The sequence below is a fragment of the Pteropus vampyrus genome, unplaced genomic scaffold (assembly GCF_000151845.1).
Source record: "Pteropus vampyrus isolate Shadow unplaced genomic scaffold, Pvam_2.0 Scaffold4, whole genome shotgun sequence".
In the NCBI taxonomy this organism is placed as follows: domain Eukaryota; kingdom Metazoa; phylum Chordata; class Mammalia; order Chiroptera; family Pteropodidae; genus Pteropus; species Pteropus vampyrus.
Genome location: NW_011888785.1, coordinates 14,862,935 through 14,877,173, shown reverse-complemented (window position 1 = coordinate 14,877,173; position 14,239 = coordinate 14,862,935). Strand labels below are relative to the sequence as shown.

The 14,239-nt window shown below is 32.7% G+C and overlaps 1 protein-coding gene across 1 annotated transcript in view; it reads left to right on the top strand.

Moving 5' to 3' along the window:
- The window catches only part of VPS50 (VPS50, EARP/GARPII complex subunit), a 122,851-nt gene that overhangs the window by 42,130 nt on the left and 66,482 nt on the right, over positions 1–14,239 (top strand). The window contains 1 exon segment of the mRNA XM_011363613.2: positions 13,807–13,998. Within this exon segment, the coding sequence (XP_011361915.1) occupies positions 13,807–13,998 (192 nt within the window).

The following is a 14,239-nucleotide window of genomic DNA, read 5'->3' as shown; positions in this document are numbered from 1 at the left end:
TTTCTGTCAATATCTGTTACCAGTTGTTCTATTTCATTCTCAAATATAGATCTATAGATAAAATAACCCACAAGTAAGAAGTGAACTGAATTGGGCTCTGTTTTAGAATTTGTCCTGATGAATTGATGTAGACAGAGTGTGATGAAAAGAGCATGAACTGGGAAAATGAGGGTGTCATTTGCTTTTATAAGGAGGTCTAGTCTGGAGTAGAAATTTATGAATTCTATTTAATGCCTATTAACATGTAAGTGGACTTGTTTAAGAGGCAGTTAGATAAAAGAACCTAAGGTGTTCAGAGTTGAGGTTATAGATTTGGTAGTCATCAGCATCTAATTGTATTTAAATCATGGTATTAGATGGGAAGATTGGGATAAGGATGTGGATAAAGAAGACATGAGAGCCCCGGGCCTTGTGACATTCAGGGATTGAGTAGAGAACAGACCAGTTGAAGAGTCTGAGAAAGAGCAGCTAGCTGGGTAGGAGTAAAAGTAGAAGATGGTGGTGTCACAGCAGCCCTACAGAAGGAACTGTTGCAGGAAGAATAGACTGTAAAACTATCTCAGATGCTTCTGAGAATCTGAATAAGGTGATATCACAGAATTGACCACTTGATTTGACAATATGGAGGTCATTGTTGACCTTGATCCCTAATTCTAGCCCAAGATTGTTATTTCTCTCACTGGAGACTTTTCTCTAATGTCATTTCAGAAAATAACAGTTTTAGAAAGTAGATATCTATTTTTTACTGTACTTATGTCCAGGAATTTGTGTGAAATTAAGCTCATCTTCATTCTTCAGTGAGTTTATTTGCCACAAGTTCAGATTATGTCCTTTGGGAACTGGAGAAATATCCTTACTTGAGCTACAACAGATATTCCAGAAGAATGTGATTATATGTGCTAGATTAAGAATGAAGTTAATGACAGTGGATAGTTGATAATATAGCTAAAAAATATCTTTTTAAAATAACTTTATAAATCATGACTTTCACAGATTTTATGATTATTAGTTTTAAGTGTGATATCATGCATAATTATATTTTTAAATATCCAATTTTAAGTACAGCCATCATTTGATAAATTTCAGTGATTTCGAAGTGTGTTATTTTCTTATTCATATATTTTCGTAGGTTGATAGTATGTATTTTTAAATTAAATATTCAATTTTATTTTTGATTCTGTCAGTATTGTTGTCATTAATAGGTGATTTAAATAGTAAAACAATTCAAGTTAGTGACTTTTCTGTTAGCAGAAAATAACTTTTAATAATTAAACAAACATTTTAAACAAATTAGGCTTTTGCCCTTCAGTCTTCTTGCCTTTGGTTTAATCTGCTGTGAGAGTAGTGTATTTTGTTACCAATAACTTTTATACGCTTTTAAAAATCAGATACATATTTATGCTCGTGCTTCTTGAAAATATCATTGGTGCCTTTATATAATATAAAACTGGAAGTCGTACTTATAAATTTTTATGAACAAAAAATTGGGCTTACAGTGTTTATCATGGCATTTATCATGAATTTTTTTCACTTTTTTTCTTAAAGCTTACTCTAAAATAACCTTTTGAAGTAGCTGTGTATATTTAAATTTTCAGATAATAAAGGGCTTATCTTTCTTGATTTCACCTTGAGTAAATGCTTGTTAAAATTACTGCCAGGAAACATCTAGTACTTCATAAAATTATCCAACATATGTATAATATAGTAGGTGAGGTGTCTCTGTGTGTGTGTGTGTGAGTGTATTTAAATTAAGGAAATAAATAATTAAGTGGTATACTAGAGCTAGTCTTGGGGAAAAACCCACTTCTCCCCTCCTCCTCCCCACTGAGCAGCAGGTACATATATTGTTATTTGTCCAACACAGTTGTACAATTCTGGTTCATATTCAGGCTGTTGAAGTTTTAGTTTGAAGTGGTGAGAATAGTAGCAAATGTTATGATGGCTTCATGGAGGAATTTCTTTTGAGGAAAGGATTTAACAGTTAGATATGGCAGATTCTTTACGTTGAAAGAACAGACTCAGAAGAGCTGAATAATGAGGTGACGAATGTGATGTGTTTTAATGTGACTCATTTTCTTTGAGACTATCTTGATAAAAATTTAAGGAAGTCAGAGATTATCCCAGGAATCTCATAATTATTTAAGTCAGTGCTGCTACAGGCAGATAGGGATCTGGACATTTCTTTGAAACCTAATTAAGTTTTAAATTATTTTATAATATTGAGTTACATTTGACATGTTTGAATCAGGTGAGATTAGGAAAAAATTATTTCACTTCAGATTTCGGTTAGTTGAAGGTGGTTATATCAGGAGAGGAAAAATGGAGGGAACTCTTAGAAGTTTAATAAATAAGCTGATAAAATGAAATTTAAATATGTTTTCTTGGTGAGAACACATATCAAGGATCTGGAATGTTACAGTTCAGGCAAGGGAGGTAATTCATGAAGGAGCTTTGTATTAGAATGTAAGGTTCATAATTTTTCAATATGTGGCAATTGAGAATCATTTGAGCCCTAGTTAGAAGTAAGTGATGTGTTGAGGATGTACTAGTAGGAGAATGTATGTGGCTGTGGAATGTCAGGGGAGAAGAGCCCTCAGGAAATGTGGATAGGGTGTTGACTGGCAGATTTTGGAAGTGAGAAGAAAGATCCCAGACATTTGGGCAGTGGTTTTCTCTGTACAGTAGCAGTATTTTGAAGGAAGTCCTTAATTATAGGTAGAATTTAAAAGTAACATTAAAAAGTGAAATAAATGAAATGGTACACCAATCGGAGTTGAGAGAAGGATGGAGTTCCTATAAACAGGGAACAACTATATTTCTTTTAAATGGAAAGAGATTGGAAATGAAGAGATAATCATCTGCTTGGTCTTATTAATAGTATTATTTTAAACCACTCACAGATATCAGTGTGTTACTAAATGGACTGGAATGAAATTGAACCAAATTTTTTTCTTTTAATATTCCTTTACAAAGAAATCTGGGGCAAAATTAGCGTTCTGTTTTTGTTTACTCTGGCTAACAGAGAACTACAGAGTACTTGAGTCCAGCAGCATCCTGTCTCATTATGAAATTTCTGCCATTTATGCCGTGTCACCATTGTTCTGAGCTGAAAAGTTTAATTGGCTTTGAGCTTTTGAAATCATTTTGCAATTGAATGTACTTATTTTTCTTTCTTTACTAAATTATGTTTTTCTAAATGATTTAATTAGAAGCACAGTTTTTTTTTTTTTTTTTTATAATTTATCTTTCAGTATGGTTTCCCTGTTTTTCTTAAATGTATTGGCTTACAATTTTTAGATCAGTACTTTCGGTTCTTTTGAAAAAATATGTATGTTATTTTGAAGTGTAAATAAATAATACTTAGCAAAAATTTCAAATGAGAATTAAACTGTATTCATTTTTGGAAAGGGCCAATGTAAAAAGGCATAATGGTTTTTTATTCTCTTTAAAAATTTAGTCTTATTTGTGATTACATTTACATTTTTATGTACCTTACATGTTTACAACAGTTTGTGGATTTAAAGATACTAAGTAGTGATCTTCTAGAGAAACCCTTTGTGGATTATTTGAAAGTTTGTGACGTTTATACACAAGTTAAAAACAATTTTTTTTTTCAGAATTATTTTTGGCAGCCTGATAGGTTTCCCTGGGGGGCTTATTTCAAAATGTTAATTAGGATATTATTGATTAATTTTGTGATAACATAGCTGGTTAAGCTGGCTGAAGTTTTCTCAGCCATTTTCCCATTGTTTCTTTCCTAATGACCTTTTTGAGTTCTGTTTTTGAAATGAACTTGCTAATGTAGTGATACTTTGGGGAACAATGTAGTCTTTCTTTTAGAAGAAACTTTCTGAAATCATTTCAGTATTTGTTTTCTTAGAGTCTAGCACATTGGAGGTATTTAATAATGTTTCTCGAGTAAATCAGATTGTCCTCTTTGTCTCTAACTCCTGTGGTGTTGACACATTTCAAATTCAATTAAGTGGAAGGGAAAGAAAACCAACATGGAGCCTTCTCTGTGCCATGAACTTTTACAGTTGCTTTATGTGCATACATCATAGAAAGACAAACCAAAGCCTCTTTTAGTGTACTGTTCTTCTGATGTCGAATCATAATTTAATGTCAGTTTTTTTGAGAGTCAATAAATATATTTGGTAAGATCTCTGTTGAAGATATAGTTTATTTTGATGTTTATGTAGAAACCTAAAGACAAATTCTTCTTGAGTCAAAAACATGTTTCTGTTTTTAAATTCTCAGGGTACTTTCTGTTATGAAGAATTAATGTTTTCTCTTAGCAAATAGTGTGAGAGTATAGATTCTCTGAACTATAAATGATAAACTGCCAGGAAGTTCAGAGCTAAATTTAATGTTCATGTGTAGTAACCATCTTGTTTGGGGTTATCTATAGAACTAACTGCCTCTTTGTCCTTTTTCTCTTTTCTGAATTTTAAACTAGTCTGTTATTTATATATTTTTACATCACTCACAGTCTTATAGCATTAGACAGAATATAGATTATATAGTTGTTCAAATTAAGCAATCATTAATGTTTACTCTTAAAATATACATATTTTAAATTATACAGCTAAAAAACATTAAATCTAGGAAAATACAGATAAGCAAAAAGGAGAAAATAAAAATTAATACTTCTGCATGCAAAGCTATTTTTTAATGTATATGTAAGCAAATAGGCTTTAAAAGTAGGATTATGCTGTAAACACAGTTTTATAACATTTTTCCCACCTGCTATGTTAGAAACAATTTTCCATTTCTGTAAATTTGCTACCCACATAACTTTTAATGGCTTGACAATATTTCAGTGTAAGAGATCTTGTGGATTAATTAACTGATTTGTTATTTCCAGCTTTTGTCGTTATGAACAACACTTTAGTAAGTATTCTTAAAGCCAATCTTTACACACATCTTTTAATTATTTCTTTGGGATAAATGACAAGACCTAAAATTGCATTGCCAAAGGCTTTTCATTTTTAAGGCTTTCGGTTCATATTTCCAAAATTGCCCTCCAGAAATTGTGTTTTAATTCACACTCTTCATCAGCAGTGTCAGCTTTTATCTATTTCTATGTACATATGCATGCTGATTATTTTGTATTTAATAGCTTGATTATCAGATACTAGAAGATAGCATATCAAGAATAATATATCATTCAGGCATAGTTAGGATGTGAAGGAGATTAAGCTGAGACTTTTCATTAATTGCTGAGGTTGATTTGGATGGATAGGTGAGTGGGCCTTTCCTACTGGAAGCTACAAATTTGAACAGTTGGTCAGAAAGAAACCTTTTCCAGTTAGAGGAATAGTATTTACTTGAGTGCTTTATCAGGTCAGTTTTAGAATACTCTAAGAATTCAGCTGTCAGATTTATTCTTATCACATATATATATAGCACCCAGCTAATTTTCTTCTATACGAATTATATATTAATTTATAAATATTTAAGGTAATACTGAAATTTTAAAAAAATTTTGATAATTTTTAAAATTTAAAACTTAATGATCAAAAGATAGGTAAGGAAATTTATCCATCTCTTCCTTTTTCCCTGCCAGTTACTCTCTGGATTGCGAAGAACTTTGAAGGATCTGAAGTTTTATCTTATAAACTAACAAGCTAGCCTGCTACCATTTCATGGATGCTGGTAGAAGACACAAGACTCTATTTTCTTAGCAATCTGACTTGCTAACCAGTTCTCTTGTCATTACTCAGCTTTTGTTAGTCAAGTAAGCGTTTCAGCTCAGCAAGGATAAATAAGGCTTTAAAGAGTTTATAACCTAATAAGTTAACATTAATAATGTCAGAGGTAGAATAAGAAAAGTTCAAACGACATAAAATGTCTGAAATCACCACAGTTCTTTAAGGGATTTAAGGAAGACAAAATTGTATCTATTTTTTAAGAGGAGGCTGCAACTTTTGTGTTTTGGATTTCAACAAGCACAATGTATGTGGCTGGGTCCAGGGGTAAAGAAATATCCTAAACGATGGCATGATAGGAAGGCAGCATAGGGCAGGTGAAAGGAACAGTAGGTTGCCCGGCTTGCTTTAACTGTGTTTCAGTATGAGGATTTGGTTGTTTCTGATGTATTCTGGGACTAATAAGTGCCTATGGAGTGCATGCTTTGGGCTGTAGTTACCTGGGTAATCAACCTTCCCTCTCTCTTGGATGGAAGAGAAGGGATTTCCTAGTCATTTGAAACTGGCTCATATGTGGCAAGGCTTCTCTGATGCCAGCCTAAGAACCCTTAAAACTATCAATGTAATTTAGACTGCTGGATGACTTTGTGTGTGGGGGTGGGGTGGTACTCAGCAGCCAGCAGAAACACAAAATAATGTAATGATAGAAAGCCATTCTTGAAACTTGCCAGTAAACCCTATTCCTAACTTGATGGTGTTTTTACATTTAAGTATTGCCCCTTTTTTGGTGATAATCTCAGCAACAGAGGTTTGTAACATTTTATCACTTGAAACTTTGAAAGATAAATTGTTTATTCTGATTATACATGCTTTGCTTGTTTTATAGTATTAAGCTATATATTTGATTAAGGCCATTTAATAGCAATTAGAAAAACCTGAGAATGGTACTAAAGGAGACCCCCTCTGTCTATTTTACAATTTAGAGGGTGCTGGTTACTTAGTTTTAAGTTGGCATCATTTATAATAGACATAATACATATATCTTCATGTCTGTGTACATATTTAGTATTAATGATAAAATGCCTGAGAGATGAGAATGACTTTTTTCACCATGATGTTTTTGTTTTGAAATCACGAATGATTCCAGTTTGGTACAAGAAAGTTTTGCTACAGCATTTGCATATGTTTATCTATGGAGAGTCATAGTTTTTAAAGCTCCAGATAGACTCTAGGTTATTTGCATTATCCTTTGGGGTTTAGATACATGAAATGATATGCTGGAATCGTGACCAAGTCAGTCACAGAGTTGGGCCCCAGGCCCAAACATGTGCCGTCCAGTCCACATCTCTGGTTTCTAGTGGTTAGAAAGTACTTAAGATATTCACATTTTGTACAGCTTGGCTCTTAGAGAAGTAATTGGAGGTTGGAGAGATCTTGTAATTGCTTGGTCCAGCCACTTATTTTGGTCCAGAGTTCAGCCTCCTCAGAGATGTTTTCCGCTCCCTGGACCTAGTGCTGTTTTGAATTGCAGCATATCTCCAGAAGCCTCCCAGATAAGCAGTAATCCTCCCAGCAGCTTCTGGTGTTGTGAGCTCACGGTGTTAACAGCATTAATCTAAACATACTGATAACGTTTTGCTGTTTTTTTGTAATCCATCTATCAGTATGTATGTGTGGTTGGATGGAGTGAGGTGGATGTTGGCCTCAGGAGTTTCGGATCTCTGTGAGGATGTCAAAACATGTTTCCTTTACGTTTGTTAGGATGTGATTAGAGTGCTAAGTCAAAGTGAAGCAAGAACAAAGTAATACTTTAAGGGTAATCCTAAGAATTTTTATTTTGATGTTTTAGTATAAAAATCATCTTCCTGAAATTTTTGTAGGTATTCGATAGTAGAGATTTCTGGTGGGTATAAAAGTAAGTTAATAATTTAAAATAATTTTTAAAAATAAAAGACTAAATCTAGCAGCCTCCTTTTTATATTTACCACTTAACTGTGCACTTAAGCAACTTTCAAAAGATGACTTTCATTATGTGCTTAAAATTTGGAAAGCCTGCTTATATTCATTTCTGGATTTATGCTGTTCTTTGAAATAGCCTCTAGATTCTTATCAAACTTATTGTTTATAATTAAGGCTGAGATGTTGCTGGTTACAATAAGCTACTTTCATCATTATTTTGATCATGTAGGTTGCTTGAGATGGTTAACAGAAGAAATGGAAGGTGTAAAATGTTACTCTTAGCTGATAGTAATGAGGTGGGAAATCAGATCTGTGTATAATGTGAAAGTGTTAATCAAGATTTAACCTAGGAGCTTATTTTGATGTTTGAATAGTGAAGCATGGTCAAAATGCTGGATTGAGCATTTTGCATTACAATATCCAGATTTGTGAATCCAAATCTTTCTCCATAGGATATTTCTTACCTTTTATAATCACCAGTTACTAGGCATGTATGTTATCTTTATAGACATTATGGATTTAAAAAAATATTTTAGATTTCTTAAGATATTTCTTTTCTGCATGTTTTCTGAGATATTTCTAAAATGCTATATTTTTTCCCCCTCTTCTCCCCTCACCTCAAAACCTTTGCTGAATAAATTGTTGCTACTAGCTTTCAGTCAAAGAATGGCAGGGGAAAATAGCTCTAGAACACAGAGAAACATTTGACAATTAAATTTCTATTTCCTGTATATTCTTAACTTAAAAAGAAAATCAAGATGTGTATTTTAGTTCTTTGGGGTATCTCACTGTGTGAATATTTTCTGAATTGGTTAATTCAAGACTTTCATTGCTATTATTGATATGTGATGAGAACATAGAATGGAATTACAATATTGTGTTCCTCTGCCTTGGTATTCCTGGTCTTATACTAAATGAAGCCCTTCTTAATTAGGACTTGAACTGTGTCACAATGTTAGGTATTTAGTAAACAGTGAATGGATTAAAGCAGTGATGAGGTAGGCAGGAATCTCTAACACTTTTATGAAAGGTGGTTTACTGTCTAAGGGCGTGTGAGTGGTAAGTTGTGAACTGACTGGGACTCAGGGCTGCCAATTCCATGTCTATAACTCTTTCTATTATGCTCTGCACGTGTGAAGAAGAATCGATGTTTGAGTAGAAATTGCATGGGCTGTTAATTCAGAAACTCAACACTCTTCTTGGCCTAACTTTTATTTTTTGATTACTTATGTAATTATTTGCTGATTCATTGGTTTCTTTGAATCTCTCTTATAGTTATGGTTCACCCATGTCTGTATAATAAGATTCTCTGTTTGAAATTTAGAGGTGATATTTATAAACTGATGAGAGAATGTTGCAAATAACTAATAATAAGGCGTTGAAAACATGAAAGGTGTGCTATGAGAGTTGATACCAGTGGTTGCATGGTATAGTGGAAAGTGGTCTCTGGAGTCCAGTTTTTCAATGAAATGACTCTTAACTTATTGCAAGCATAGTCTTCAAGTACAGAGATTAACAAACCTGGGTTTAAGTCTATTGAAAACAGTATATATTTTTTTTATCTACCCACCTTACCTTTTTTCCTTAAACTATTCATTGTATAGGTATTTCGTACAATGAATCTCTCCATTTGTTTCTGGTTTAGAATATAAATGTAGGCAAGAATCATTTTGTTATCTGATACTCAGTATATCATAGTCTTACATTTGTACATGTGGACATACTTGAAGATAATAAAATATGGATTTTTTTGCGGGGGAGACTTTTAGGCAGGTGCATTGGATTTGCTAGATCTGTGAATTATTTTCACTTGAATCCATTTAGTGAGAAAAAGCTCACTGAATTTCGACTTTTTTTGGAAAAAAATGTAACACATACATTTCTTTGTGTATATCTCATCCAAACCCATTAAATTTCAGCAAATCATCAAGAAGTAACATAGTAAAAAAACTTCCTTTTCCTGAAATAAATAGGCAAATGTAGCTGGACAGTGGTTGGGTGGAGAATAAAGGGTGTTTTAAGTTTCAATTTTCTGGTTTGTTAAACTGTGACAAGTATAATAAAAATTAATTGGTGGGCTATAATGCGATTATTTGTATAGACATAATTTTTCTTTAGGAAAAAATAAGACTAACATCGCCTTCCATCCATCTACCATAAAGACTGTTGAGATATAATTAGATTTTAATTACATGATATAAATATAAATTTATGCAATGTTGAGTTTATGAATGTTAGAAAAGTTGACTTGTAGAAGAGTACCTTTATTCAGGTGATTGATCGCTGAGTTGCAGCCCAGAACTTTTTTGTGATTTTTGCTTTGCTTTGCCCTCTGCTTTAAACTTTTTTTTTTTTTTTTTACCTTGTGTGTCAGTATCTGTTTCATTGCTTGTGTGTGGTATAAGAGATATGTCAGGGGTAATGATGTGGTAAAAACAAACTGAGGAAAAAGGTCAAGACTGGTTCATTGTAAAGGTAGTAATTATAAAAGTAGATATGAAAAGTAAACATCAGTATTACCCCAAATTATGGCATAAATATGCAAAAATATTTTATATTGATCTCTGCAAACCATGTGTAAATCTGGATAGCTGTTCTAATTCTTCTTTAAAAAAGTACCTGTAGCCAATTTGGAGTACTCAGAGAAGTGTCACTCCTTTCTACATTCCTTCCATTTCATCCCCCACATCACCTCTTGTAGGTAACCAACTTCAATGCTTGTTTATTTTCCCCGTGTTTATTTTTGTGATGATAAGCAGATATATGCATTAAAAAATTTTCTATTATATATATATAGAACTTTAAAAATTTTCCCTTTCATAGATATGTCATATGAAAGGGATCTTTAAAAATTTTTTTAAATTTAAAAAATGCATGGGTATGTTTATCATTTTTCATAGTTACATAGTTCTCTTTTTTGTATGAATGATAGTTTATTTGACCAGTATCTTATATTTGGACATGTCGATAGATTCCAGTATTTTGCTAGGTCCAAGGGAAAATAGTTATGTAGTTTTGTTAGACATGCCAAATTCTCCATAGGGTTGTACCATTTTGCATTCCTAACAGCATTATATGAGACTGCCTATTTTTTTTCACGGTCTTGCCAATAGAGTATATGTGGTGTCAAAGATAAGCCAAGGTGGACACACACTAATTAAAGTGGTAAAGACAGATTTTAGTAATATACCATTACAATAGAGAGAAAAGAGTCCAGCAGATCTCAAGTTCCATTGTACTGAAGCGACTGGATATTTTCAACGGTGGATGAGGAAATTGAGAAGGGAGTGAGTGGGGCTCGGTAGAGTCAGGGAAATGAAAAATTATATATAAAAAAAAAAAGGCAGGTGGTTAGTCCAGGTGAAACCCAACTGGATTTGCTAACTAGGGTTTGTTGAAGTTAGGCTCTCACCCCTCCCTTAGAGCTGGGAGACAGGGAGCTCTATCTTCAGGTGTTAGCTGGTCTGAATAGCAAATTCTTTTGGCAGCCTTGAGTTTTCTCAGGCAGGCCGTTTAAGGCGGGGCTAGAGTCATCTTAAGGATGCTGACTTGAGCTGTTAGAAACCAAATTTGTGTTTCATTCAAATCTTTATAGACCAAAATTTAGAAGGGGCTCAGAGGAGCCTGGCTAGAATTTGGTTGAGGACAGAATCTTTGTCAGTGGTCAGTTTTAAAATTTTTACCAATCTGATGGGTGGTTGAAAATTAGTATCCCATTATAGTTTTAAATTACATTTGTCTTATTGCAGTGAAGTTGAACATGTTTTCATATGTTTAAGGGCCATTTTTAAGTCTCTATTTGTGAGGTGTGTTTGTGGCTTCTTCCCATTTTCTATATGATTTTTGGTCTTCTTCCTCTAATCTTTAAGGGTTCTTTAGAAATGAAGGATATTAGCTATTTATTGTGATATATATTATATCTATAGTTTGTCATTTGTCTTTTGACTTTGCTTATGGTATTTTTTTTTTTTTTTTTGCCAAATTCTTTTTTTATTTTTACATAGTAAAATTGATCAGATTTTAGTTTTATTATCTCCAAATTTTGAGTCATAATTAGAAAGCTTTTTCCTCTATGAAGATGAGAGAGGAATTGACTTATGTTTTTTTCTAGGGCTAGTATAGTTTTATTTGTTATTTAGATCTTTTATTCACTTTGAGTTCATTCTACTGTGCAGTGTGAGGAATGGATCTCATTTTCTTTTTGTCTATCTGATTAGTTGCCTCAATGCTATTAATGAAAAAAACTATCTTCAACTCAGTGATGTGAGGTGCTATCTTTATTATACACTATATTTTCATATGAAACTGGATCTATTTCTGGACTTTTTTCTTAGTATCTCAATAATTCATAAGTTAGGCAGAACTGACATCTTGATGGTCATGATCTTGAGATATCAAAACTAAGAAGAAGGGTTATCTTTCCATTTTTAAGTCTACTTTATGTCTTTCAGTTTTCTTGATAAGAGTTTTAGATCATTTCTTGTTAAGTTTTATTTTTAAAAAATTATATTTTCTGTTGTTATAAATGGAGATTTCTTATTCAATGTATCTTCTAAATGGTTATTATTTGTGTGTGTGAATACTATTGGTTTTTGCTTGTTAACTTTATAACCTGCTACCTTGCAGAATTCTTTTAATGTTTGAGTTAGTTAGCTTTATTATTGATTCTCTAGGAATTTTCAACTATATTATCATTATGTCACTTATAGATAGAAATAGTTTTATTTCTTTTTTCTTATTCTTTTGCTTCTAATTATTTTCTTTAGTTTGATTGCATTGGCTAGTATCTCTAGAACATTGTTAAATAATAGTAGAAATGGTGGGCATCCTTGTCTTGTCCCTGACCACAGTGGGTATGTCTTAGAGTTTCCTCATTTAAGGAAATACCCATCCATTTTTGTTTTCTCATGAGTTGTTATTAGGATTGGCTGTTTTCTTTAGCATCTCTTGGGATAATCATTTTATTTTTTTTCCTTAGACCTGCTTTGGTATATGTGCTGCTGAAGTGAAGTACTCCTTAGACCTATTAATATGGCAAATTAGGTTAATAGGTTTTGTAAGATTGAACTATCCCACCAATCTTGGCATAAACCCCACTTGAGCACTCTGACTATAAAGGTTAACAACTCCTTTATTTTACTACGTCCCAGTTGAGTTTCAGAAATTTGGCATGCTTACACAAAAGTGTACTGAGTTGTATATACAAGTTAGTATTTTTATTAATTGCTAGATGAATGTTTAGTAAATCAGTTTAGAGGAGGGAGAGGTCATTATGGAGATAAAATACTTTTCGAAAGGGTGAGGATCACTACCAGCTGTGGTATCCTGAGCATCAATCACACTATACATACACTGGCTATCTAGCTTATTTCCCCTAGCTATTTATCTTAGAGGGCATACTCCAGAGTATTAACCTTCTGGTCTTTTGTCCACATGATCATTTGTGGTGGGTTGATTACAAACTGAAGAAATGCTAAGAAATCTAAAACGGTGGAGCAAATGCTGCATTATAACAGATTGGAAGCCTGCAAAAATAGAATGGAGACCTTACTCTACCTGCAGGAAAAAAAGGCAAATGACAACTGATAGTGTTTACAAAGAAGAGAGAAGAGAAATTCCATGCATTTTCATTAGGAAGAAGATTTGAGACCACATTGTTTCATAGCCATGCCATATAAAAATTTATTTTTAAATGTTATTGTCAGATATGGAATACCTGTATCCATGTTATTTAAAAAATTTAGAGACTATCAAAGGTGTGTTTATTTAATTTACATAAATGACATGTTTAAATTGTAAGTCTGACCTCTTTTTCATAAGTTGCACCCCAGGTCCAAGGATAAATATAAAGCTGTGTGTGCATGCTAAAAAGCGTGTCTTTGAAAAAATACATTTGGGGAAGTTTACACTGCTGTTTATGGGAACACTTGCCACTTCAAAATTTTTTGTAGACATTTTGATTCTCTGACTATAATTTGATTGGTATATGGGCTGATATCCCTAATGAATACTAAAAGCCATATTGAAATAAAAATGACTTGAACAAAATTTTCTTGTCATTGAACTTTCTCTTTAGTGGAAGAATTTTTCTTAATTATTTCTAATTCTTGAGTGAATTTCATTAATAACATTTTATTTTGATTAACTTTCTTAAAGTAAATGTAATAATTTGAAAGTTGGCCCTTCTCTTTTTCTTTAGCACGTTACACCAGACAGCTACATTCCATGCCTTGCTGACTTGTGCAAAGCACTGTGGGAAGTTATGCTCAGCTATTACAGGACTATGGAATGGCATGAAAAGCATGACAATGAGGATACCACTTCTTCTTCTGGTAGGAAATTACTTCAATTAAAAAAAAAAATTGAATTATAAATGTGCCATATTTCTGGTGTAAGGAGAAAGAAAAGGAACAGACATTCTTTTAGAATTTCAGGGACTATAGTGACCATAGGTTAAATATTCATCAAAGAAAGTGATTCAGCTACTGCAAAAGCTCCATTACTTTTGGAGATTAACTGTGTCAAAGGAATTCTTAAGTGACAAATATTACCATTTTCCAAGAATATGTGCTGATTGCTTTAGGACTGGATTATTAAGAAAAGACTTAAACTAATAAACTATATTAATATAT